Raw genomic sequence first — 26,646 nt, forward strand, 5'->3', positions numbered from 1 at the left:
TTTTAAAAATCAAAGCTTTTTTAATCTTAAATATACTTTGTATGTTGTTTGTTTATCAAAGTATTTTTAAAAATGATGAACCAAAAATAATAATTAATGTGCATATTATTGGGTGGATAAACTTAGTAATGTACCATATATCAATGTAAAATAAATACTAATGTTAACTAATTAACGATTGTTTGAATCTTCGTATAAGGCTCTACTGATGTCTAATTAGATTATAGCAATTCAAATTAAATAGAACTTATTAAGAAAAAAATATGCTGAAATTCACTATTAGAGGGGGAATTAAATGTTCACTATTTAAATTTCACTTTTTCAATGAAATTCATTCATTGCTGAAAAACATTTTTACTCAGTGAACGCTAAAAATTAAAAACCGGAAGATTCTTTCTCGAGAAACCAGGAGATATGACGAAAAACCGAGAGGTTGACAGCTATGAACAGGATATAACAATTTATGAAAACAGATTTTAGTATTTATTTAATATTTAGTGTCAGACAACAGTTCGCAAAAGCATTTATTTATATTTAAAAAATACTACAACTACTACTCATAATAATCACACATAAAAAAAAAAAAATAAATAAATAAAAAAAAGAGAAAAACTAAGATTCTTTATTTAAATAAACTTGTTTTTACACATCTTTGATTAAAAGTCTCTCTTACAGTTAGCAAGAACATATAATACTGATAAAGACACACAAACCTTTTCTAGATATTGTGGGCCAAGCAAATACAAACTCGGCAAAAACTAAAAGCTTATCAATCTGCGAAAGCAAAAAGTGTATGAAATAAATCATCTACTTACTAATAATGGAGCAAACCTAGGAACAATAAAATTACATATTCCTTCCTTTTGCAGATTTGATTTAATAAAAATAATAATTACTGAATAGTAAACAGATAGGTAAATTACATTTGTGATATCTAGAAACATTTTTACTAAAAATTAGAAAAATTTTTTTTCGCTTTTTATATAAAATTTTCAAAATCTGAAATCTTAACATTTAGCTTATTTATTTAACTAATTTGTATTAAAATTTATTTAACATCAAGATATATGGAAATAAGAAAGACAAGAAATCACCAAAATGGTTCGAATATAAGATGATCTGTTTATCAATAATTGTCGTGTTATGCCCCGATCAATATCACATTAGTGTAGTTTATGCTAAAAGAAAACACATTTCTTACGTTAAAAGAAAACTGAAATGCTTTTAATAATATACAGTTCCCCTTAAAGAAAGTCAGAATAAAACCATACCTTCTATCATTTCCCTTACGAAAATGTTTTTATTGTATCTGAGAAAACTCTTTAAAAATTCCTATAGATCTTTACAGATAATCATCGATAGAAATGCCTGTCTATAAAATTCTACAGAAATTTTATAAAGTTTTCATAGAACTGAATTCTATAGAAACATTGCTTTGCAAAATCATATAAAAATTTTATTCTTTACAGAATGGTATTCCGTAAAAATTTGCAAATTAAAATCAAAGCAAATTTTTAGTTTCTGTTATACAATATGGGAAATAAAAGAGCAAAATGAAATAATTTTGTCCATAATTAATTCACTTTTTTTCCACTCTTGCTTAACGTTTTTCAGTTTTAAAATTTATGTATCATTTTTTTTTTTCAATTTTAAAATTTATGTATCATTTTGTGCAAATTTTTATACAGTACTGTTTATATAGTAAAAAAATTAATCTCGTAAAATAAATTTACATCATAAAATTAATTAAAAGACTAAATTTATGCTGTTAATTACAACATTTTAATTCTTGAAATTAGAAGCTTGAAATTTAACGCTTGAAAAAGAAATCGTTTTTTATATTTAATCAAACTTAACCATTATTTAAGATGTATTTAAATATATTTTAAAACCAAAACGATATTAAAAATTTTTAACAGAAGAAAATCACATCCCTTGCGAAAGATTAAGTTTTCCATCACAGCGTCAACCTTGAACAAAGTAGCCTCTTATCATAGCATCAGCCTTTGTCTGGCCGCTCAAAGAATTTGAATTAAATCCGGAGAACCAACCCATTCACGTTTATTGGTTGAATGGTCATATTCATCATATGGTGTCCTAAGATATGCTTATTGTATCCTCGTTGCCGTTGATTCACCTGTGTCACACCTGTGATATCACACCTGTGTTGTATGTCCTTTGTTTAGAAGACAGAGAAAAGTGGGGATCAAGATAAAAGAAAAATAGCCTAAAAGTGTTTTCTTTCACGAACTGAATGAGGAATATGAATCCTAATATCCTAAACGCCGATGATTTTAACGATTAGTAAATTGCCAAATTTGCTCCAATTGCCGGGCTAGGTCATCAACAGTCTCTGGTAGATGCAGTCGCCTTCCCATCATATCCCGGACATGCTAGATGGGAGAGAGATCTGGCGATTTGGTTGGCCAAGAAAGTGTTTGACAAGCTATTTAATAAATTTTAATAAGTTGCATATTTGGTCAAAACATTTATGCATACGAAATTCTCAAAGCAGTCGGGTTATTCCTTCCTGGTGTGTCGATTTTTTTTTTTTTTTGTTTTTGTTTTTTATAGATTGTATATCAGACTTTCCTTCCATGCTAAAGCAAAAACGCCGTAAGATAAGACTCTGGAAATGATGTCACAATTATGTTTTTCGCGTTCATACACTATTTAGATATGTTACAGGCAAAGCTTGAAATCTGGCATTCCTAAGTATTTTATAGGCTAACACTTTATAGAATGCCGAAAACTGGCCGACTATGTATGAAACGATTAAACATTTCACACATTGCCTAGTCATTCTATAGAATGCCAAATCACTAACTTGCAAAACATGAACTACATCTCCATATTCTATACAATGCCTAAAGAAAGTATATAATAATTCGTGCACTATATTGGTAGTTATAATAAATATGACAGAGGATATTTCTACCAACATGGAACTTCTGAAACAATTTTAAAACAACTATATATGAGATCACAGTTAATTATATGTTCTTAAGAACTTGTTTAGAACTGAAGATATTCCTGACCACGAAATGCTTCTCTGGTCAGTTGTACTTGCCCGATCCAATGAAAGGGGCCGAGGATTCGTCATGTGTGTGTAAAACAAAGGGCCGAAATATGAAATGTCTGTGCATGAAAAAAGTAACGAAGTAAATTCAAAATGACATTCAAGCCTACCATGTTGCAACTATCAGGTTAATTTTAATTTCTTATTTTATACATGAAAATTTTATTTTCCTTAATAAGAAAGGCATAAATTTTGTTTCGTACAACTCATTCTTCTTTATGTATTTTAAATTAAAAAATTTTAATGGCACTCTCTCATATTTTTTCAAAGTAATATTTTGAAACTGTACATGAACATTGCATTTTTGAGGAATGTATGTCTTTAAATAATAACCTTGTCGTGACCTTTTTTTGACACTTTGCCTAAAAAGCATTTGTCATTCTAAAGAATGCCTTGGTATTATATACAATGCCCAGGTAAAGTATAGTTCTCATATTTCATACTTTCACCAAAAACGCTAAGCATTCTATGCAATGTCTCCCGAAGTTTCACACTTTGCCGGTAACAGATACAATGTCACTGGCACTGACATCTAATACACAAAACATAAAATTATTTTTATGAAACAATAACACCTGGAGAAACAGGTTATAATTTTTGTCCAGCTTCTTTCTATAACACATCTGCTTCAAATGTCTCGTTCTTAATTCTACTGGTCACGCCTTAAGATTGGCTATTGGGGCGCTTATCCCGTTGTTATATGTTGAAGCTGGGGTTTTCACCTTAGATACGAGAAGATGCATCATCGCAATTAAATTCCTAATAAAGAATATTGCTCTGTCGGCAGCATCTCTCATTGCGGATACTTTGAAAAATTGTTTGCAAAGATGCAAGTGCAAGTGGAGCAAAACACGTAAGCCCATTAGCCAGTGTGTTAAAGACAAGCTAAGCAATCTCGATCTAGATTTCAGCAAGTGTATTACTTTTAACAATGAACAAGATTTTTCTGAAGAAGTAAAGTGTTGTTTCAAAATAAATGAGTTCAGGAACAAAAATCTCTCAGATGTGGAGATGCAGCAATTTTCCCACTACATTATTAATGATTACGTGAATCAAGGTTTTAAGATCTACGCTACAGACGCTTCTAAGTCTATAATACAGGAGTTGGTATTGCGGCTGTAGATCGAACCCCGGTGATTGTCAGCCAGTGCATAGACAACAGAAGCTCCATCTTTTCAGCTGAGGCTTGGGCTCTTTCTAAGCTTTTCGAGAAACTGAATCCTAACGAAAAGGATGCTATCCTTACAGACAGCAAGTCAGAAATTAGCGCGCTGAGCTGTGTTCATAGGAGATCTAACTCTCTCATCCTTAAACTCTTCGAGCGGATTAAGGCTTTCCATCACCTCACAGTCATCTGGGTTCCTGGTCATAAGGGGTATAGGGTTCAATGAAAGAGCGGACAAAGTTGCGAAAAGAAGAAATATGAATAACTCGGGAGATTTTTCAGCGTGTAGTTTCCTCGAGAACACTATTAACCCCTTGGGTACATATGACATCTGAGACACGTCATTAATTTTTTTTCCCCTAGGAGCGGATGACGTGTCTAAGACGTCAAACCAAAAATTAAACTCTTGGGTACATTTGACGTCTGAGAGATTTCATTCACTTGTTTTCCCTAGGAGCAGATGATTCACATAGTTAGCACGAAACATTCAAATGCTGATTTGATAAACACAGGCAAAAGGAGAAAAAATGAAGATGGTGATAGCGAAAATATTATAAAACCGGCATCTGTGCTTGAGTATAATAAAGGTATGGGAGGCGTCGATAAACAAGACCAATTGTTAGCGTGCTTCCCAGTTATGAGAAATGTCTAAAGGGTTATAAGAAAATGTTTTTTACCTAATAGATATGGCCTTTTATAATACTCATGTTTTATATTCTAAAATCAGCTGTACAACCAAGGCAGGCATTACTTCCTTTCGCATAGCTATTGCCGCAGAATTGCTGTAGCAGTTGTCATTGCCAAATTATAAACGTCGTGGACGCCCGTCAACTAGCGATACAAACCATTTCGTTTGGCAGCGAAAAATTGGGCACACTTTTCTGAGAATATTCCGTCAACTAAGTCCAAGCAACACCCTGGAAAAAGGTGCCGTATTTGTTATAAGCATAATATTAGGAAAGAGAATGCAAAGTAGCACTGCATTTACTTACTTGATTTGAAAAATATCACACTCTGCATAAGTATTAGTAACTGGTTTTCTGTTATAGCTTGAGTTTATTTTATTTAGTTTTATTTTGTTGTTATTAATTTATTTTTGTTTTGCAATTCTAATTACTTGAAGACATCTTAATATTACATATGTCATCAATATTTTAGAAATAAATAAATTCTTACGTAAAATGTACTGCTTTTACATTCTACTCCGAGCAACCAAAAATTATATCCGTTCCACATGCAAATATTTTCTCAAATAAATCCGTACCCAAGAGGTTAAGGAAGAGCAAGTCGACTGCTGGCGGACTTCTCACACCGGCCGCAGATTCAGCTACTGCAATGTTCATTGCGAGTGGAGTAAAGTATTAAACATCAATAGGAAAATGGAAGTAGTAATCAGTAAAATAAGATTGCAAATGTTGGACACAAACCAACTGTTGTATAGGTATCGTAGAGCGAATTCGCCATTTTGTGACTCATGTTATACGATTGACAGTACAGAACATGCAATTATTTACTACAGAAAGTGCGATAGTGCCAGAAACATTATGCTCAAGAAGATGAAAATTAGCAATATCGACCTCTTAGCTGATCTTTTAAATCATTGTAATAAGAAACCTTGGAGATATTATTTCCTAGGCAAATTTGTCATCAAATGCATCCTAAAGGACTCATAAGTACTATTAGTGCAAGGATTTGGTTATCGGACCGACCTTACCCCCTGAATTGGAAGGAATGCGTCCTTGTGGTTTAACATGTAAATAACATTATATTTGAGTTGGAGCATAAGGCGCTAAAGGGAAGCCAAGCTTCAAGAAGAACTCTACTGGAGAAGGGGGGAAAAGAACGCTGAGATGGCACGATTTTTAATGTTCATACCCCAAATTAATACCTCTTAAATAAAAGCCTGAAGAGGGAAAGGCTGATAGAGGATATCACAATGTTCGAAAGATTTTCCTTGGAAGCTCTTGTGTTTATTGTTGATTCTACAAGAATTCAGGTTAGTCTGATCATTGTCAGCAAAATACGGATGGTCAGCAAGAATATGAAGTAGTAATGTCAATATTCTTCAGATACAATGGACAACTAAACCTAGTTCATCATACTAGATTACTCCGTGTACTAGACATATTTTTCTATTTAATGGAGTCCATCCGTTGTATTCATGATTTTCTTAATACAGCAATTGTAAATAAATATTGTTACTGATAGTTTTAAATAAAACCTAAAAACAACCATTTAATATACTGATTTCTCCTTATTACATATAATTAAAGTATATCACACAAATATTAATTTATTTTAATAACTACTCTTATGATCCTATTATATCTGATATCATTGAAGAATTTTGATTTGAATTACTTAGAACTTTTAAACAAACAATTTTGTTACATCTGATTTAGTTAGAAATCTACCTAATTTAGAATTTAAAAAGGGGCTACTAAAATGTGACATCCAAGCATAATAAACAACTTTAAGTCACACTCTCTCATTAATACTGTTGTTTAGAAACCCAAAATATGAAAATATGCTGTATACTTTACAATAACTCGAATTACATTCTGTTGTTTACAATGTAGAAATCTTCTTATGAATAATAATGATTAAAAAAAATTAGATACTTTCGCGTTATTCGCCCAACGCTCAGATGAATCACGGGGCAAAAATGACGCCAAAGTAAGCAACCCAGGATATAGCGAACATGCATTTAATCTGGCAGCACATTAATAGTTGTGCGCGCACTATGCCAGTACGTGATGCGCGATTTTGGAATTAAAGTTCTATTTGTGGTTTCTGATCGTGGTAATAGTTTTCTCTGAATAGTGCACTCTTCTCAGTTTTTATTTAAAGCAGGTCGATGTATACACATGGAGAGTAGTGATGAGTTTGATCTGTGATATTTTTTTTTTTTTTTTTTTTAAGTTAAAACAGATCGCTGTGTACATGCAGCAAGAAAACAGAAAGGCTAAGCGTTTTTATTATGTGATGTTTGTTGCGTTTTAGTTAAGTTTTACTGTTTAATTATGGATGATTTTAGCGTTTTTAATTTCGCTAATTCGTTTATGTAATTTTCGGCGCGCCGTATATTCTTTTAAAATGGCTACTAGTTTCCACTGCTAGAATTTTTAAATGTACTATATTGTGTTACATTGATAATATATGAATGTGCATTCACATAAAAAGGAACTTATTTTATATGTTCAGATAAAATAATTTATATATATATATAAAACTTGTAAGCAGATGGGTATACACTGCTTCCAACAAAATAAAGAATTTTTTCACTAAATGTATGATAATTATGCTCTAAGTCTCTAAATATGCACATAATAATAAAAAATATTTAGCAAGCAACAAAATAGGAAATTTTCAATACATAATTTAAAAAGTTAGACGAAAATAACACATATAATTATGAAAATATTTTTAATTACTTAAAAAATGCTTAATTTTCCTGATAAACATGAAACAGAAATTTCATCTTTAACAAATAATGACATTAATGAACACTCTTATATTACATGCATATTTAACTGATACTTATATCTCACTGGGTGCAAATACTGGCAATAAGATTTTTATGCCCATGTAATGGTCAGAAATTCTCAATGAGAGTTCAGATAGTAATAGTATTCAATTAGTAATATGACACAATGTAGAAAATCAAAACATTATTCCTTATTTAAAAAAAAAAAAAAAAAAAAAAAAAAAAAAAAAACTGCATATAAATGAAATTAAATCAGGATTCAGATTTCTGAAAATTTAGAAGTGTTAATATATTAAATGCATTCATAGCCATACAAAAATTTTAAAAGAAGTAAATAAATAAATACAAAATATACAGCACCCACTATTCATTAAACTCGCTGGTTAATAAAATTAGCTGCTTATTAAACTACACTCCTGCCAAACATGGGGATTATGTTGTTAATGCGTTCACGCACAATAAAGTGTGTTCAGAAAAGTTAGTTTTCAATAAAAAATGTATTAGGTACAATTCAAATTAAAAAAGTATGTATGATTAAATCACACTTAAATATTATTGCAATCAAAAGAGGAAAAAAAAACATATTAACTGAAAGGCTTCTCATTACTCCTTAGCAAACAGATTTATATGTTTTTTTTTTTTCTTTTTGCTTAGGACAGTGACTGACGCAACTCTTTCAAAGTCTGGTGGTAAGGAGCACAGAGTTTTTTTAATTCCTCTCATAACGTGTTCTCTTTCTTCATTTGGGTTAATCTTTATTGGAAAATCAGACAGTTCCTGAGTCATTTTTAATAATTCACTAACTTCATGTGAGGCACTTTCTTTTCTTTATTATTATTGTTATTTTCACTGTTGGTTGGTATTGTAAGATCATTCAATTCTTCATTTGTCATTCCAAGGTTAATTCTTTCAATTCTCAAGTACTTGATTGTCAACCCAAGCTGATAACATTTTTTCTGTCTTACAAATAATACAAGTTTCTTCTTGAGCAACCTTTGCCAAAGTTTGGCACTAGACTCAGTGCAGGATTTACATATAAACTACACAAGCTATAGCTTAGGGCTCCCACTTTCTTGGGGAACCCCGCAAAAAATTAAAACATAGTATAAATATAGTATAACAGACTTATAAAGGGCCCCATATCTCAAATAGCTTTGGGCCTTATCAAATCTAAATCTGGCTCTGACTACACTGATTCCTTTCTTCATTCTCCTGTATTGTTATTGTGTTTGATCTCTTTATAGCTAGCTCTTCTGCAAGTGCTGAAACTCATGTATCATTTCCAATTTAACTAAAATTTTAATTTTCTGAATAATATCAAAACTCTCTGTCTTGTTTCTCCTTTATCATTTTATTCTTACTCTTATATATCACGCTGAATTTCTGAAATTAAAAAAAAAAAAAAAAAAAAAAAAAAAAAAAATGCAAATGCATAAAGAAAAGAGGATAAACACAGATAAATACATGATCTATAGCTCTTCTTATGTGACTAAAATTATCACAACTCAGCCTGAGCCACTCATTTAGTGGGCACTGTCAAGTACCCATGTGATTGGCCTCCTGTAAAGAGATTATTGCTATGGCAAGATGGCCAACACTGAACTGTACAATGTATGAATGGAATTCTAGTATCAGATAAATTAAATGGAAACAATTAAGATAATGCGTATGTATAAAATAACATTTTGCAAATACAGACTTACTAAGGGTTTACTACACATTCAAATTTCCAGGAATCAAAACAAATCTATATTAATCAATATCAACAGAAACCTGACATTTATTAAACTTATCTTTGCACTTATAAAACTCAGATAGGCAAAAGGCTGATTATTCAAGGCAAGGATATCCATTTATCTAAATGTTTTTTTAGTTCATCCATTTAATTTAAAAATAGACAGTCGATTACTCATTGCCCAAGTATGTTTTGCTTTAACAAAATGGGCCTAACTGAAATTTTGGCCAGTGGTGTTCTAATTCCCGATATCTGTAACTCTCAAACATAGTTCACAAAGCTGTTTTTCGAACTAATCAGAATTTCAAAAAAAGCCAATTTTTTCTTCTGCCAATGGCAGGCACAAGTCATCATCATAGATATTGGCCACTACTACATCTAGAAGTGGCGGTCACCTTATTATGGAAGCACCTAATCAGTGAGCTACCTTTGCCTGGACAATCACAACAGTTACAACAATGCCTTCTCTGGGATTCAAACCCAGGCCCTTTTATATCGCAGTCGTCTGGCTCCCCTAACCACTATACCAGCTGGGTAGTGCAATTTCCTTATCTTAAACGTAAATAAAATTTAGAGCAGGTGTCAGCAACCTTTTTTATTTGCAGGTGAAAATCAACCACAATGTATGTATGAAGATGACGTTTTGGGTCAGAGGTGAATGAAGTCCTATCTTGGTAAATAATAAGATAAATTTTATTGAGAAAACAATTACAATACGCTTTAAGCATAAAAATTAAAATTATTATAATAAAAACATAACTGAATGAACTTCCTTTTTCTCTTTGATATCAATGGCTCTCGCACAAGCTGAATTTGTGATGTCAGTTTAGTCAAGTCTGACTTATAGCTGTTTTGCCAATTTAGTCAAGTCTTGCTTATAGTTATTCATCTTAAGATGAATTTAAGCATCTGAATTTTGGTAATTCAGCTGCTCTTGTCCCTACTTAAAATAAATTTCATGTATAAAAATATTTGCTCAAATTTATAAGTTGGACCAAATGCAGACAAAATGGTAAAATCAATATTTTGGAATTATGGATTATGGTTCAATGTTGCCATGTTACATTACTTTAATTTTTAACAATAAAATTTCATATTCATTGCTATAACCTTGAATTAAAGAAAAATGTTATTATTATTTTTTATTTTCAATTTATTTTTTACGTATTTTTAATTAATTTATTTTTATGCACTTATGCATTCAAGCGTTCATTTCATATTTATGTTTTATAATATATTTTTATATATTATACTTTATTTTTGGAATTCAAGTGGGAAAGTAAAGGATAAATTGTTAAAAGATTATGCCTCTGCATTTAAACAGGGAATTTTCCTAAAAGTATAGTGCTATTTACTTTAACAAAAAATTATTGATGAAAAACTAATATAAAGGTAAATGTCTCAAAGGATATATATTAAAAAAAAAAAAAAAAAAAAAAAAAAAAAAAAAAAAAAAAAAAACAGAGAAAATGATGATGATGTCATATGATGATGCAACACAATATTGACAGATGTTATATCTTCTCTTCTATAGCTTCAAACTATGAAACTATAAAATATTCATATTTTTAGAGCTCTCTTTACAAAAGTTGTAGAATTCACTAAAACTTTAAGAAAGAGTTTTGTACTAATTGATGGATGATTCACAAGATAACAGAGAAATAATGTTGGTTATCAGAAACTGCATATTGAGAAGCAAGGGGCTTCAAAAAATCTTTTAAATTCGATAAGCATTAAATTAATGCCTCCTCCTGCTAATTCAACTTCTATCAGTATCATACTGCTGATAACTGGACTACAAGTATTCATTCTTGTATCTGGACAAAGACATCTTATCTGGGCTGTTTTAAGGAATACAAGCCACACAAAATTTATAAAGCATATGAAATAAGACTGTGTTGCAGAACATTACCAGAACACACATAAATGTTTAAAAGTGAAATAGCAGCTAGTTTTAAGAAACTGAAGGCATGAGTTGTCGTGTTACTTGTGTGCAATATGAATGCAATAATTAAAAAAAAATGGTCATTAGTAAAAGCCCAAAACTTAGATATTTGAAAGGAGTTATGAATTCCTCACTAACATAACACAAAAACATGAAGTCACGGATGACAGGAGTATTTTTACTGATTCTCTGGTAAATACAACTTTAAATATTCAGGCTTTTGACTATGGTATTATAAAAAAATTCAAACATCATTATAGAAAAGATGTTCAAAACCTGATAAATAAAATTTTATATCAAGAAAATGCAATAACATCAAAGGAGATAAATAAGTTGATATATTTGCTAGAGGCCTTCCATATTACAATCAGTGGATAGGAGTGAAATTCACTCAAAATGCAGTTAAAAATTACTTCTCAAAATGTGGCTTTAGTTTTAAAAAAAACCTCAAAGGAACTGTAGGCAATACCTAATGTTTCAGACATCAGTGAGAGTAATTATGAAGATTAATTTTTAGGATACATTGCAGGTTATGAAAATATTGAGATAGCACGCAAAAAACTGCCTACAATAATATAACTCCTAAAAGTACAGCAGAAAACTGATAGTGAAAGTGATATAGCAGATGATGTGCCAATCTCAATCAAATCTAATAATTGAATCACAAAGCAATGCAAATTATAAGAAAAACTCTTGAATTGAAAGACAATGATCAGAAAAGCTACGAGAAATCTCATCATATTGAGAATGCAATAAAAAAAAAAAAAAAAGCTGTTCAAGAACAATACGAAATAAGTATGGACAGATTAATTCTTTGTAAAATTTTGATATTTTAAACACCAGTACTTACCTTATTAGATATTTTAAAAGCCGATACTACAATTTGCAATACAAACATTCCATCTATTAAACTCAGCAGGGGAATGTATGTTCGGAATGTAAAATATGCTTGGAATGGAAATGATTTTAATAAGCACCAGGTACTGTATATATTTATACATAGCATCTATTTTTAGAAGTAGAGGCAACTAGTTTCAAATATTAATAAACTTGTCTTATTCATTATTTAGCTGTTTAATTTTCAATCAAAATTTTTCTTTAAATATCATTTGACTCCAGCAATCATTAATTAACTTTTTACTTAGTTCTCTCTCAACTATAATTATCAACACTTCCATAGAGACAGATTCATTCTCTATTCTGTTTAACTAAACATATATTGAGTTCTTCATAAATTTGATGGGCTATAAGTATTTCAATTTTGTTTTATGGGGGAAACTAATGTAAAGGGTTGTTGCAAATATCTTACACTGTGTAGTTAAGATAGGCAATGGCTATTCCAAAACTGTAATCTAATGATGCCAATATTTTTATCAGTGAGATGACAAGTATCATTTGACTTTCATTATACAAGAATGAATACTTGTAGAATTATTTTATTGCTTAAAAATCACTCTTCTCTAAACCAAGGCTAATCAGTTAAAGCTAAAAACACTGGTAGTTCACTGTAGGTTCTTTTAGAACAACTGAAAGGACTAGTTGTATGAGGTTCTCCTTTTGCATAATGCAAATACAGAACAAATTCTCTTAGGAAGTCCACCATGAAGGCATCCCTACTTGTAGCTTTATAATTCTGGTGTGCTTTCCTATAATCAAATAATCCAATTCAATCTTAAAATACTTATTTTGTTCACTAAATTTACTATCTTATTCATAAACACAAATACATAAATAGCAACTATACACAGCGGAAAAAAAAAAAAAAAAAAAAAAAAAAAAGAGGGGGACATTTCTATATCTCCCATTCTACTGGGCCATTTCACAAAATTCAAATGGTATTTTTCATGCCTCAAAAGCACGACTTAGGATATATATTAGATTTGTATATAGCATTGTTGTAACATAGGTATTTTTACACAAAATCGGACTTTTTCTGAAATAACATACCAATTGTTTTCCATATTTCAATTCTATGTTTCAAATTAATCCTAGATATTAAATTTTTTAAAATTTGGTGCGAAATTTACAGAGAAATTCAAAAATTTATCTTGGCTTAATTTTTTTTCAGTTTTCACCAAGAATAGCGAAAACTTAATATGTGGCAACCAATTTTCCTTTCCTTTTCATTATGCCGGAGCGGGAAAAAAGGCATCTCATTCCTACTTTTGTACATTGTGCATGAGCGGGGGGGAAGTCACATCGTTTCTACTTCCAAATAATTTTAGCAAAGTGTCTAAATCACATTTGATGTTTTATTGCTTTTAACAAATATGCCAAATTTCAAAATACACTAATATATAAATTTGCATATATCTTCAGAAATTTTGAATAAAAAACTGTAATTTTTTGGAGGTAAGCTTAGAAATACGTTTATCTTAAGATGATGGTAGAAACATTATAGATTATAATTCAAAAAGTTTTTTGAAAAATAGAACTGTTCCCCCCCTTTTTTTGCACAGTGTACATTTGCAAAACCATTTTAGAGCTAGGCAACAGGATAAAATTTCAAACTGCATAGTAAAATTAATACTTTGAGGACAATGACAACTCATCAGAAGCACAAAAATGAAGAACATTCAAATATTATTACAACATATTATATTGACGTTCCCCTACTACTTGCATTTCAAGGAACAGAATGCTCCTTGTTTTTAAGGCTCAATATACTGAATTATTCACACAATATACTGAATTGATTACATTACAGCAAAAGTTTAGAACAAAATATTACAGAAAACATAGACAGCATGTTATGATACATATTTTCAACCATCAGAACTACATTTAAAATCTACAGTGACACATATCTGATTATTGATTTAACCCTCTAAGTGGCACAGCTTTTTTGACTTACTGATGAACACCTACATTAAAACATTTATTAGCTTGACTTGTATAAGAATTCATCTTTACTGTTTGTTTTCATAATTTCCCATTCTTCACGACAGAATGTAAAGAATATGAGGAAATGAAATATTTTAAATGACAAACTAGCATATATGTACTAAGTTACCAAACATTTTGTGAATGCTAACGATGTTACTCAGAGTGTTTAATAATGATCAAAAACATAAATTTAAAATGTTTACAACACAAGAATCGGTTTATTGTGAAGGGCATTTCATCATTTATGGTAAATCATCTATCTCATTCAGCATAATGCCATCAGGCCAAAATAACAAAATAATTTTTTGTTTAAGTCCTTTTGGTTATTTTTTGGCTTTGATCAAAAGTTAAACTCCTCTTATTTGCAGATTTTATAATTTTATCTAGAAATATGTTAATGATTTTAAACCAATACTCAATATGTATTCTCTGATAATATAATTGATTACCTAATAACATTTTCCTCAAAAAAAATTTTAATGCAAAAACAATTCTTAGCATCTCACTAAAAATAACAATACAACTTGATGCATTTTAAAACAAAAACATTAGATTTATGCATTAATAAAATTGTTTTTAGTTCTAAGTATACATTATTAAAAATATTAGATTTATACAAAATTATATTCAGTTCTGATTAAAAAATATGTTGTCCCCAAAGCGTTTTAATAAAGTACATGAATACAATGCCCACCACTTATTTAATTCACTGATTAATACACTAAGTTGCTTATTGAATTCAAATTTCCAGGAACCAGAATAAATATATACTATTCAATAGAAAAATCCCCATTTATTAAACACACCTCTATCGCTTATAAAACTCAAACTGGTAAAAAGTCTGATTATTCAGATCTAGAATAAACTGTTTGTGGCCATAAAAAAGCTATTTGTAGTTTAGTCATTAATCTTTCAGTTACATAGTGCTTCAATAAAATGGATATAGTGGAAATTTTGGCCAGTGTAGTCAGAACTAAGTCCCCCTGGGATGCTGGATACACTTCCCTAGTTCCTGTCAGATAGTGTTTGCAAATCTCTCTGTCCAGACTAGGTGTAAGAGGTACAAAATACCTTTATCTTAAGATCACTTCCAGAGGCATTGGAAACAAGTTCTTTGATTTAAATGAATGAGTATTTCCCAGGATTAAGTAAACTGGTGTTTAAGTGAGCACTGGTTCTCTTTCTCAAACAGTAACTGATAGGGAATGGACAAGGATACACACATTAAGTTTACAGCATGTTCTCAGAAAGCATTATAAAGTACTTCCTTGCATTATCAGTCTTTTGATTAGAAAAGAGGAGTGATAATTGTAGAAGAAAGAAAAAAGAAAAGAAAATATTGATTACACCTGTAATAACCAAAAAGTGACAAGTGGATATGACAATACAATCTTCCTGCTAGCAAGAAATGGGAATTTTGTATTTGAAAAAAATCACTGGAAGAAACACTTTTCATTTGCTAGTGTGTGACATGTAACATGTTATAAATGCTTAGATGATTTAAACTTGAAAGAAAAAGATAAATTGCTAAAAGATAATGATGCATTAGGTAAATGCAGTCAAAGAGAAGCAGCTTTTAAAATGGAAATTTCTTAAACTACATTGTACAATTTACCTACACAAAGAAATACAATTGATAAAGAGGTAGTAAAAAATACAAATGTCTCAAGGAAGTGCAATGAGAGAGACATTGAAATTGCTCTTCTAGAATAATTTTAAGTTATAAGACTAAAAAATACTCTAATTTCTAGAGCTCTTTTGACCACAAAAGCTGTAGAATTTGCTAAAACGTTACGGGGAAATTTTGCAATAATTGATGGATAGCTCACAAGATATAAAGAGATAAATGACATTGTTTACCAGAAATTACATGGTGTAAAGCAAGGGGCAGAGAAATAGCCAGGTTTCCAAAAAATATAGCCCACACAAAATTTATAGCACAGATGAAACTGCTCTGTTGTACAGAGCATTAGCAGAGCATGCATTAATGTTTGAATGTTAAACGCAGCAGGTTTTTTAAGAAATAAAAAAATAAAATAAAAAAAAAAATTACTGTTACTGTGTTATTAATGTGCAGTACCGATGCAACAGTTAAAAAGATACCAGTGATTATTGAAAAGAGTACGAGTTTACGAGGAGTCAAGAATTTACGTTTAACTTACCATGATAACAAGAACTCATGACAAGCAGTATTTTTACTGATTTCCTTTTAAAATGGGATTCAGTCACTAGACCCAGATATTATAAAATCTTTCAAATATAATTACAAAATAGGTGTCACTCAAAAAAAGATAAACAAAATTCAATCTTGTGAAAACGTAAGCACTTTGAAGATAACTAAGTCAATAAATTTGCTAGAGGTATGCACTTTATTGTCAATGCATGGTAAGCATTCTCCCAAAACACAGTTAGACATTGCTTTAGAAAATGTGGTTTTTATTTGGAAGATGCCACAGAGGAATTACAAACTGTTTCTATTATTTCGAACATCAGTGAGGGAAATTACGAAGATTTGTTTTCAGAATTTCTCACAACTGATGACTATATAGAGATAGCATGTGAAAATGCTGACTACAAATATTATAGAAAGTGTTAAAAGAGCTACAGAAACTGAAAGTGACAGTGAGATTGATATGGAAAAAGGTCACTACATGCCATCCTCAGCTGAATTGGAAAAAGTACTGCAAATTTTAAGAACTCTTTAATTGATAGGTGGTAATTAAAAAAGCTACGAACAGTTTTATGAACTGAAAATACAACTGAAAGGACTGTTGATAACCAATGCAAAATTCTTTGAAAAAGTTTAAATTTCATCAGGTATGTAATTAAAAAATTAAAAAAAAAAAGAGAGAGAGAGAGAGAGAAGAAGAAGAAGAAGAAAAGAAAGAAAGATGAATTTCCAAGTTTGGCAAATAGATAATAATAAATAAATATTTAATTAATAATTTATATATTACTTATTGTCTTACTAAATAAATTCAAAGTTGATATCCTCACTTGCAATATTGAAATCCCTGTTTATTAATCTCAAATATGCTTGGAATGGAAGTGATATTTATAAGCAGTGGGTATTGTATTTAACCTTTTCTTTTCTGAAATTCAAGATATTTAAATGGTAAGTAAAATGCAAGTTTATGATTTCTACTTCAATATAATTTTTAATGAATGAATTAAAAACAGAATAATGCTATAATTATTAATTCTAATATTTCTTAAATGATATCATGAATTTACATTTAAAAATTAAAAAAAAATAATTTTTTTCAACTATTAATGAACACATAAAACTTTTAGTATCTTGCATTAAAAATTTGAACACAACTTAGACAAATAAAATAGATATGCATGTGTAATTACAGATACTCTTTGATTTAATAGATGCATTATAAACTCTTTTAATTAGGTGATGTTGATTCTAATTGCTGTTGTCTTTTAATTCGCCGCATACACTTTGGGCAGTACTTATTTGCATCCATGCAATGTGCATGATAAACTGCTAAGCATTTTTCACAGTGATATGTTGATTCAACATCAAATGGATAAATGGCTTTTGGATTTTTGCATACTTCACATATAAATCCTTTCAGAAGGCAAAGCTGGCAACCTGATACGTGCTTCTTTGCAAAAGCAATAGCTTTTTGCAAAGTTGAAGCAAGTGTACCTGATGGAATTTCTAACAGATCAGAAATGGAATACAGATGCACATGCTCATATAAATATTCTCGTGGCCAAAGTCTCATTCTCAAGTCTTCGGCAACTGATCCTTTGCAAGTAAATATATATGAACGCAAAAATGTTAACTGTGTCCTCAACAACTGTACTTGAGCCATTTCCTCAACAGCAGTGTATATGACAGGATTGAGAATTTTAATATCCAGCATAGGATTTTTAACTATCCTAGACAGTAAACCTTTTGCACGTTTTGAAACAGGATATTGTTTAAAATCCCAGTTGTGGACTATTCGAGCAGGAATAAAGTCTTCATCATTTTCATGACATTCATAACAATAATTGTAACCATCATAGTAACACAGTCTTGCTTTACCATAGACAAGGCCGATGGGACGCCCACAGGCTCGACATTGAAAATTCTGTGTATCCAAACCTTGTTCAGGACAAATCTTACCTACAAGGGACATGAGATCTTTGGTTTCTTGGTCAGCATGTTCAGCAGAATAATACAGAGGAATTATTTCAAAATCTAGGTTTGGAGATCTAGTGTCAGATGAGAAATCCTGAAAATGTTGAAAAAATCATTAGATTAGAAAATGTTTAAGAAATCATGGAGGTTGAATAAAAGATAAAAGAATATTTAAATAAGTGTTTTAATGAATGTTAAAATTAGATAAAAACTTATTCACTAACATATAAAAATCTACTTCTAGTTTTAATTTTAAAATTTACTTTTACTTCTGGCTTAGAAATATGGTACTTGTTACAAGACAATCTACTTAATTTCTGTCTGCCAAATAACAAATAGAACCCAATTTTATAATTAATATATTTTTGGAAAGCAAAATTTTTCTTAGCAATTCCTTAACGAGTGTTCTCTGCATTATTACCTAGTCCATTATTTTCTACATTGGTTCTTTATAAATCAATGCTTTTTTTTCAAAAACATAATGAAGATATATTTCAAAAAACATTAAAAAATATACACCATTACATTTTTGTGCAATGCTGCAGACAACAGGGAGTAAATAGTTCATGAGTTACAGTGTATACAACAGCATCACAAATTCTCACAGAGAATACTTTCTTGAAATTATTTGTCTTGTACAAAATTCTTGATGTATCTCCACAGAAAAAAAAATCTAGGGGCTGGGGTTCAAATGAGACAGTTCTTGATGGCCACTGAAACATTTACAATCTAATTTTATAGAAACCGACTTGCCAGAAAATTTCTAGCATTCTAGGTACCAAATTTGTTCACTTGTAAAGACACACAAAGCACATACAGTCTGGTAATTTTGTAACGTGCTACATGTTAGTGATAAATTTGAGTTAAATTTTCTCTTTCAGAAAAATAAAATTAGAGGTCAACATTACTGATTTCCAAAATATTCAAATTTCTTATAGCTAAATATTCATCTAAAGATTCTGTATTTTATGACTCTTGAAGCTCTTAACACATAAGGTATTTTCGGACAATGAATACTTTGCGACAATATTTACACTTCTAACATACATTAAAAAACAACCAACTGCTGAGGAGTACCATTTTTAAATTATTCACAGACTGACTGCTTTAAGTTAATACATCAACAGTGTTTTCCCATTAGGAACAAAAATATATGCATCTTCTCTTCAATGGTATTGTTGAGTAGTTGTTCTTACAAGTAAATAGCCAGTTATCTCAAATAATTATGCATATAATAAGCCTTTTTAATTTCACATCTTGTTAATCTTCATTATATAGTGAACAATCTGCCTCCATGCATTATGTCCTTCCCATCATGGAAATATAACAGCACCTGCAACCATCAAATTTTGAGCACATGTAGCTCTACCTAAATATGAATCTAGAAGGTCAAATTTTGAATTTTTTTCCTTTTTGTATTTTGCATGAATTTAATAAACATCTGATTAAAAACTCAGTGATAGAAAAGCTTTATGTTGCCACTGCAAAGCATAAGCTATTTATGTTTCAAATTTAATCAGAAACCTCAACAATGTATAAGATATATGTTACCACTCACAAAATACAATATAATAGTCTTCTGGATTTAATCAACAAATTCAGTCATTTAAAAGGAATATGCTGCCATAGATGAAATTAAAATATCTTTATTTTCTACCTGGCAGTGGGTTGCCATTCAGCAAAGCAGAAGATATTAAATTTTACTTTGATTAAATATAATTATAAAAATTATTTATATAATATAAAGGCAATAAGAATAATTTCAACTACTCGTATGAATAATTACCAGCTAAGCTTGTGAAATTACATTAATTGGATTCATTAAAATCAGTATCTATTTTCTTCTTTTTATATTAACTATTTTAAGTGGTTAACTACACAAGGGCTTAGTCATTACATAAACAGAAATCAAGAAAAAGCAAGTAATGACTCGCTTAAGAAAATTTTCAAAGCAAAATCTCATACTTGATAACTACATTTTTTACATGTAATTTGAAAATTTATTCAAAAATATTATTTGCATTATATGAGATATCAGATAAAAATTTGAAAGAAGCTAAATTATTATAAGGGCCTATTTTTGCTTAATATGACCTCAAAACACATAACTTCATGTATTTAAAATTTTTCTTTTAATAACTAAATGCCATATTTGTGAGCCATGCTGTCCTCTTTCTTGATATTTAACACTCTTATATAATATAGATGCCCTTTTCAAAATTAATCTTTTAACTGCTTTCATTGGAACTGGAACATTTTTTTCAAAGATTATCGCAAAATCATGATGATTAAATAATTTATAGATACATTTATTTTTAAACAAATCATTGACTTTACAAGCATAATAAAATGATTTAAAACAGATCGCTTAATTAACAGATAACTTGTTTTTACTTTCTTAATGCCATTGTATCTGTCTTAAATACTTTTTTCTCAGTTAATTAATGGCAAGCACAAGTTTGCAGGCTACACAAGGTGGCAGAATTTACAAGTGACACAATTTTAGAATTTAGGAATTGCAAAGATTGCATCGGCAACAAAAGGCATAGAACTGATTATGTAACTGCTGAAAGCTGATAACCACTTTTAAAGACACTGCACATTTAACTGAAAATTGGAAAAGAAAAAATATGTTTGAATCATCTGGAATGAATGTAAAACATTAAGAATACTCCTAAGAAACAGATAAATGATTTTTTTAAAAAAAACCTGGACTTTACAATATGCTCTGAAAATGAAATATCGAAGCTAAGAGAAACACACAAGCAGCTTATCCTAAAATAGTAAGGAAGAGTAAATCCAAAATCAAATCAATGTTGATTTGTTTTCTCCATAGTTTGGAGATTACTAACAAGGTATTAATGTCTCAAGGGGGAAATCTTTCTCGATAGTCAGAGGATTATTCACCACAGAATTCAAACTGTAAATCGACGTAAGTGCTTAAAAGTCCTTCTTCTGCTATAAAAAAAAAAAAAAAAAGAGTTCCTTACATGTAGCCAAGAGTTTGAGACAATTACAATAAAGCCCAGAACAAAACTTCTAGTCACATAGCATTTTCTATCACTGAATTTTTCCGACTTGAAGGAGCACTACAATGTTTCATTTTTCAGACACTCAGCTCATTTTCCAAATCTGAATTTGTGTAACAATTTCCTTTTCTTCAGATTGAAAATTCACTTAAATGGCAACTCTAGACAAAATACAGAAAACTTTTAACAAACTATATGAAAGTGGTTTTCTTTACATTCTTTAAGCTACTAATCAGCTGTAAATTTTAGGATAAAATCAAACATGTCATATTTAAAATGCAGAATTAATATTAACTGGGTGATAAAAATAATGTATTTAAAATACGTAAAAAATTCCTATTTGGTAAAGTTAATGATAACACATGATTTACCTGACTTTAGACGGAAAATACAATACTTTATGCAACCTTTTTCAAGCAAGTATAACCACACGGTTGATCTTTACATTATGGTAACTTGGCGATTTTTTGGCGACCAACTCTCCTACAGCAACCCTCTATTTTTTTTTCCCCGCCGCCATTTTGTCTTCACGAAGTAAAGACATGTTTCTTTTCTTTTTATCTCCTGAACACTTCTTCCAACAATCTACTAGCTGAATTACACTTATGGTAGAAATTTTATCTAACAAAACTGCTTAATCATGACAAATATTCACTGCAAAATTGGGAAAAGTGCATAATACCATACTCACGCGTTTTTCAAAATAACACATACACATAAACCATGTACACGCCGACTTATTTTTACTTAAAAAAACATCCCAGAATTACACAAAAATGGCATTGCACACACTCTTCATTATATCCATGTACACTGCTTTTTTCTCATAAATTAGAAAAATTTCACGAAAATACATGGCAATTTTCTGAATCTTTAAAACCGGTAAAAAGAACATATATGAAATTACCTGATCGCGAAAAAGTTTATACCCTTTCCAAATATGAACATTTCCACATATAAAATAAATAAAATATCCAAAAACTTTTACCTCTAAATCATCTATTATATTATACACATCACCAACGAATTCATACCGCAAGCATTACAAATACTTAGTGTCAAATATTTAAATTATTTCCATGCACGTTTACTTCAACTTAAACGTATACCAAATTCCTACAAACATAAAATTCACAAAATAACTATCATTTAATTAAAATATCACTAAACCATGTACACGTCGACTTATTTTTACTTAAAAAAACATCCCAGAATTGCACAAAAATGGCATTGCGCACACTCTTCACTATATCCATGTACACTGCTTTTTTCTCATAAATTAGAAAAATTTCACGAAAATGCATAACAATTTTCTGAATCTTTAAACCCGGTAAAAAGAACATATATGAAATTACCTGATCGCGAAAAAGTACATACCCTTTCCAAATATGAACATTTCCCCATAAAAAATAAATAAAATATCCAAAAACTTTTACCTCTACATTATCTATTATATTACAAATGTCACTAACTAATTCATACCTTTACTTCATTACAAATGGTTACAAATACTTAGTGTCAAATATTTAAATTATTTCCATGCATGTTTACGCAAATTACTTTACTTTTATTGATTTAGAACAATGCATAAAAATAATATCCTCAAATAATTAAAAATACTAACTTACCTATTCTTCTTCAGAATCTTGATTACGTGTCCGATAAACTTTTCTTATTTCTGTTTCAGGATCTTTAAAATCATACTTATAGTTCACACCAAGGTACCAGGTAAAATAAATAACTTAATAAAACATCTTTACTTCTATCTCGCACAACCTTAAAGAAACACTTATTACCCCTTTCAATCCCACTAAATACCCATTTTGAATTCACTTTAGTTAGGGCCATGGGATCCAAAAATTAACGAACACTGTTTCACACAACACAGAATAAAGGCAAATGCAAAATTTCCAGATTTTTTTCCGATTTCCCCCCTTTTCCGATTAAAGAACCGTAATTCGTCCATTAATATCACATGACATATCACATGATCTCTCATTTCCCTCACACAAAATAATGCGTAATCGGAACTGAGTACTGCTCACATTATTACCAAAGTCCCAGGTAGTAACCTTTATCGCCTCCAAAATGTCGCCAAACTACCAGTTACCATATTGTAAAGATCAGCCAAACTGGTAATACAGTCAAAAGTCGTTAATCCGGACTCGTCGGGACTTCGCCGATTCCGGATTATCGATTTTTTCGGATTATAGATCATCAGTTTAAATCTGGTAAGATGGCATGCAGAAATTATAAAATTAAAAATATGAAACCGTAATTTATGAAATAAAGAACAATTATGATCTAAAGGGTATCAAAATTTACAAAAAAAAAAAGCTTAATATTTATTTGCTTACTTTATAAAACATTTCTTTCAATGTAAGTTGCTTCGTTTTTAATGTGATAATACATTCTCTTTAATTCTATAAACAGACATAATTTCTTGTTCAGTTACAAAGTTTTGCTGTTCAAGTCCTATAATTGCTGTGTCGAAAATACCGACTAATTTGTCAATCGAAATTTTTTCGTTTTCAATAACCTCTGTCACTTTCTTCGCTATCGGAAGCGAATTATAATGACGAGGAATTTGATTTAAATCATATCAAAGACGTAGTACATCGAGATAGAATACTACATTTAGTAAGGAATTATAAGCCAAATGAAATGAAATGAAAAAGCCAAATGAAATCTGCCCAGAAGATAAGGATAGTGCTGACAGATCAACTTCCAATTCATTGCGCGCCGCGGCGTTAAAGATAAACAAACGATTAGATAAACAAAGGATATGAATTTATCCATTTTTTGCAGCAATTCCACTTTTTGTTTAATAGACTTCCAATACTTTCGCTTTGTAGATTCTTTACATATTAGTAAATATATATCAGAAATTCTATTTGACATAATCGAAAGTTCAAGCTTACTTTTATAAAATTGCTCTAGCAGTCTGCAAAAAATAATAAGCCGAATCCAATTCGAAGATTAAGGAACAACGCAATCTGCAACATTAACTGAATTAGATAATTTTAGCTTAGCTTATACCGTCCGTTATACATTAAAAGCTCATTCGTGAACGTATTATGCGCATGCGCACATGCATATTCGCAGCCGTAAAGGTCTTATGCGCATGCGTCAAAGAAAGTTTGTAGCTTTGAGGTCCGAATTAACGACTTTTGACTGTACATATATTTTACAATAATTATTTGGCATAATGCATTGTATGTGCACAAGGTAAACAAATACATTCCACTATAGAGGGAAAATGTAATCAAATCTACAGTTAATTTTAGTAAATGAGCAAAATTAAGCTTTTTTTTGGATGGAGGGGGGCATTAAATTCAACAAAAATATCACAATATATTTGGGGAAAGATATGATCTTTCTTTAGAAATAACTTTTGGGCACAAGTGATAAGGTTTATACAATAAAACAAATTATAGTTTAACTCTAGCATTCATTGTTTGTATCTTTTGTAAGTAGGTAATTTCAACTTATCTACATGAATAATAGCAAATTAAGCTGCCAAAAAGAATTTTTTTAAGCATACTAATATAACTTTGACTTTAAACCTGCTTATTTCAGAAACACACACTTATTTTAAATCTAATCTAAATAAAAAGTAATTACATTGCAACTACTATCTTCAGATGTCTCCATAACAGAAGAGAATGTTTCAGCCAGTTCTGGTGTTCCAATTACTACTTTACTCAGATTTTTGTTATAGCTTTGCAGCAATGAATCATAACTTTGGTCAGCTTCACAATCTCTCTGAATGCTTTCATAATCAAATTCAGATGACCAACCAGACTTTTCATTCAGCTTGTTACCCATAGAGCCAACATGACTTGATTCAGCAATATTTTCAATAATTTCTAAGCCAAAATCAGGAACAGAATCGGAAGAGGAGATCTTAGAGCTTGTCTCATCTAAATTATGAATGTCAGATACCTCTAAGTTCTTCAGAGCAGATAACTCATCTGCTATACCTTCCTCGTTCAGAATATTTTCGGCATTATGTGAACTGTTGTTCTCGCCGTTTTTTTCACTGAGATTAGTTACATCTTCCCAATCAGTAAGAGATTTTAAATTATTTGTTTCTTCAAGCTCCGTACTTTTTTGCATCTCTTGTGAGTCTGATTCTGAAAAAAATTGTTGAGAAGAATGTGCAACAGTAATATCTGTACGTGCTGCAACAGCTTCTGTCTTTGTTTTCAAACTGGGGGAAGAATTTTTTGAAGAGTTTTTGATCACATTTTTTTGGTCAGTGAAAAAGTCAATCACGTCTACCGCTGGCATTACAGGTTGTGCAGATACAGGAGGTGTCCAAAGATCGGCAAGAGTCAAAGGACAACAACTCCACACATTTAGAGCACTATTATTGCAAGACAACTCAAAATGAAATACATTCGTACCCTCCAACAATTGTTTCATGATATCTGATTGTTCCTCATCTCTTAAATATGCATTAGGAGTAAAATATCTCTGTAATTTAGATTTATCAGACAGCATAGCACTAACATAGCTAACTATCAAACCATCGTTCAAAGCTATTCGTAACCAAGCTCGACTTCGGCCAACATCAGTAGTAATCTGACTAAGATTTTTTATATCAAGAATAACATTTTTGTGACTAAAATCGCACACAACTGACCAGAACTCAGGTTCCGGCATTTTTTCACTGTTGTTTCCGAATACAGAAGATACTTTAGCTGACAATTTATACTTCAAGCCATGTATGAATATTGCCTCCAAAGCATAACAAAAATTATTTACGCATTCTTCGTCGTCAATAATAATAGCTTTACCTAAATTTTCCTCTTGAAGTACACGTATAGTTCGACCCAACTCAGCAGTCAAATTTTTCTTAACCATGAGATCTTTAGCAAAATCTTCAATTGTAGGCAATGCTGCTTTCTTCCATAACAAATCCATTGTCTCAGTGATGTTTGTTTGTAAACTACAACAAAAATAAATCACCCCAGCGAGTTTAGTAGTGCAACTTCTGGGACCAAAAAAAAAAAAAAAAAACGAAGCACTGACAGATTGCTTCCATTCAATATTTCACATCATTCCTCTTGCTAATCAAACGACAGTTTTTTATCTCTAGGCTATGTCACAAGAATTTAACTTCTGCGATAAAAATTTGAACGTTAGATAAAACTGCATTCACATAGCAACGGAC

The 26,646-nt window shown here is 30.5% G+C and overlaps 1 protein-coding gene across 1 annotated transcript; it reads right to left on the reverse strand.

Moving 5' to 3' along the window:
* Nucleotides 1-605: 605 nt before the first annotated feature.
* On the reverse strand, nt 606-26,542 carry Plekhm1 (Pleckstrin homology and RUN domain containing M1). Its single transcript, XM_035360225.2, has 2 exons — nt 25,092-26,542; nt 606-18,532 (listed from the first exon to the last, which is right to left on the reverse strand). Exons 1-2 carry the CDS (start codon nt 26,394-26,396, stop codon nt 17,693-17,695), a joined length of 2,145 nt encoding a protein of 714 aa, XP_035216116.1. The 5' UTR covers nt 26,397-26,542; the 3' UTR covers nt 606-17,692.
* Between the last annotated feature and the right edge of the window lie 104 nt (nt 26,543-26,646).

This window comes from Stegodyphus dumicola, chromosome 6 (genome assembly GCF_044657685.1).
Source record: "Stegodyphus dumicola isolate Sdum_Otavi_A_Nest chromosome 6, ASM4465768v1".
Classification (NCBI taxonomy): Eukaryota; Metazoa; Arthropoda; class Arachnida; order Araneae; family Eresidae; genus Stegodyphus; species Stegodyphus dumicola.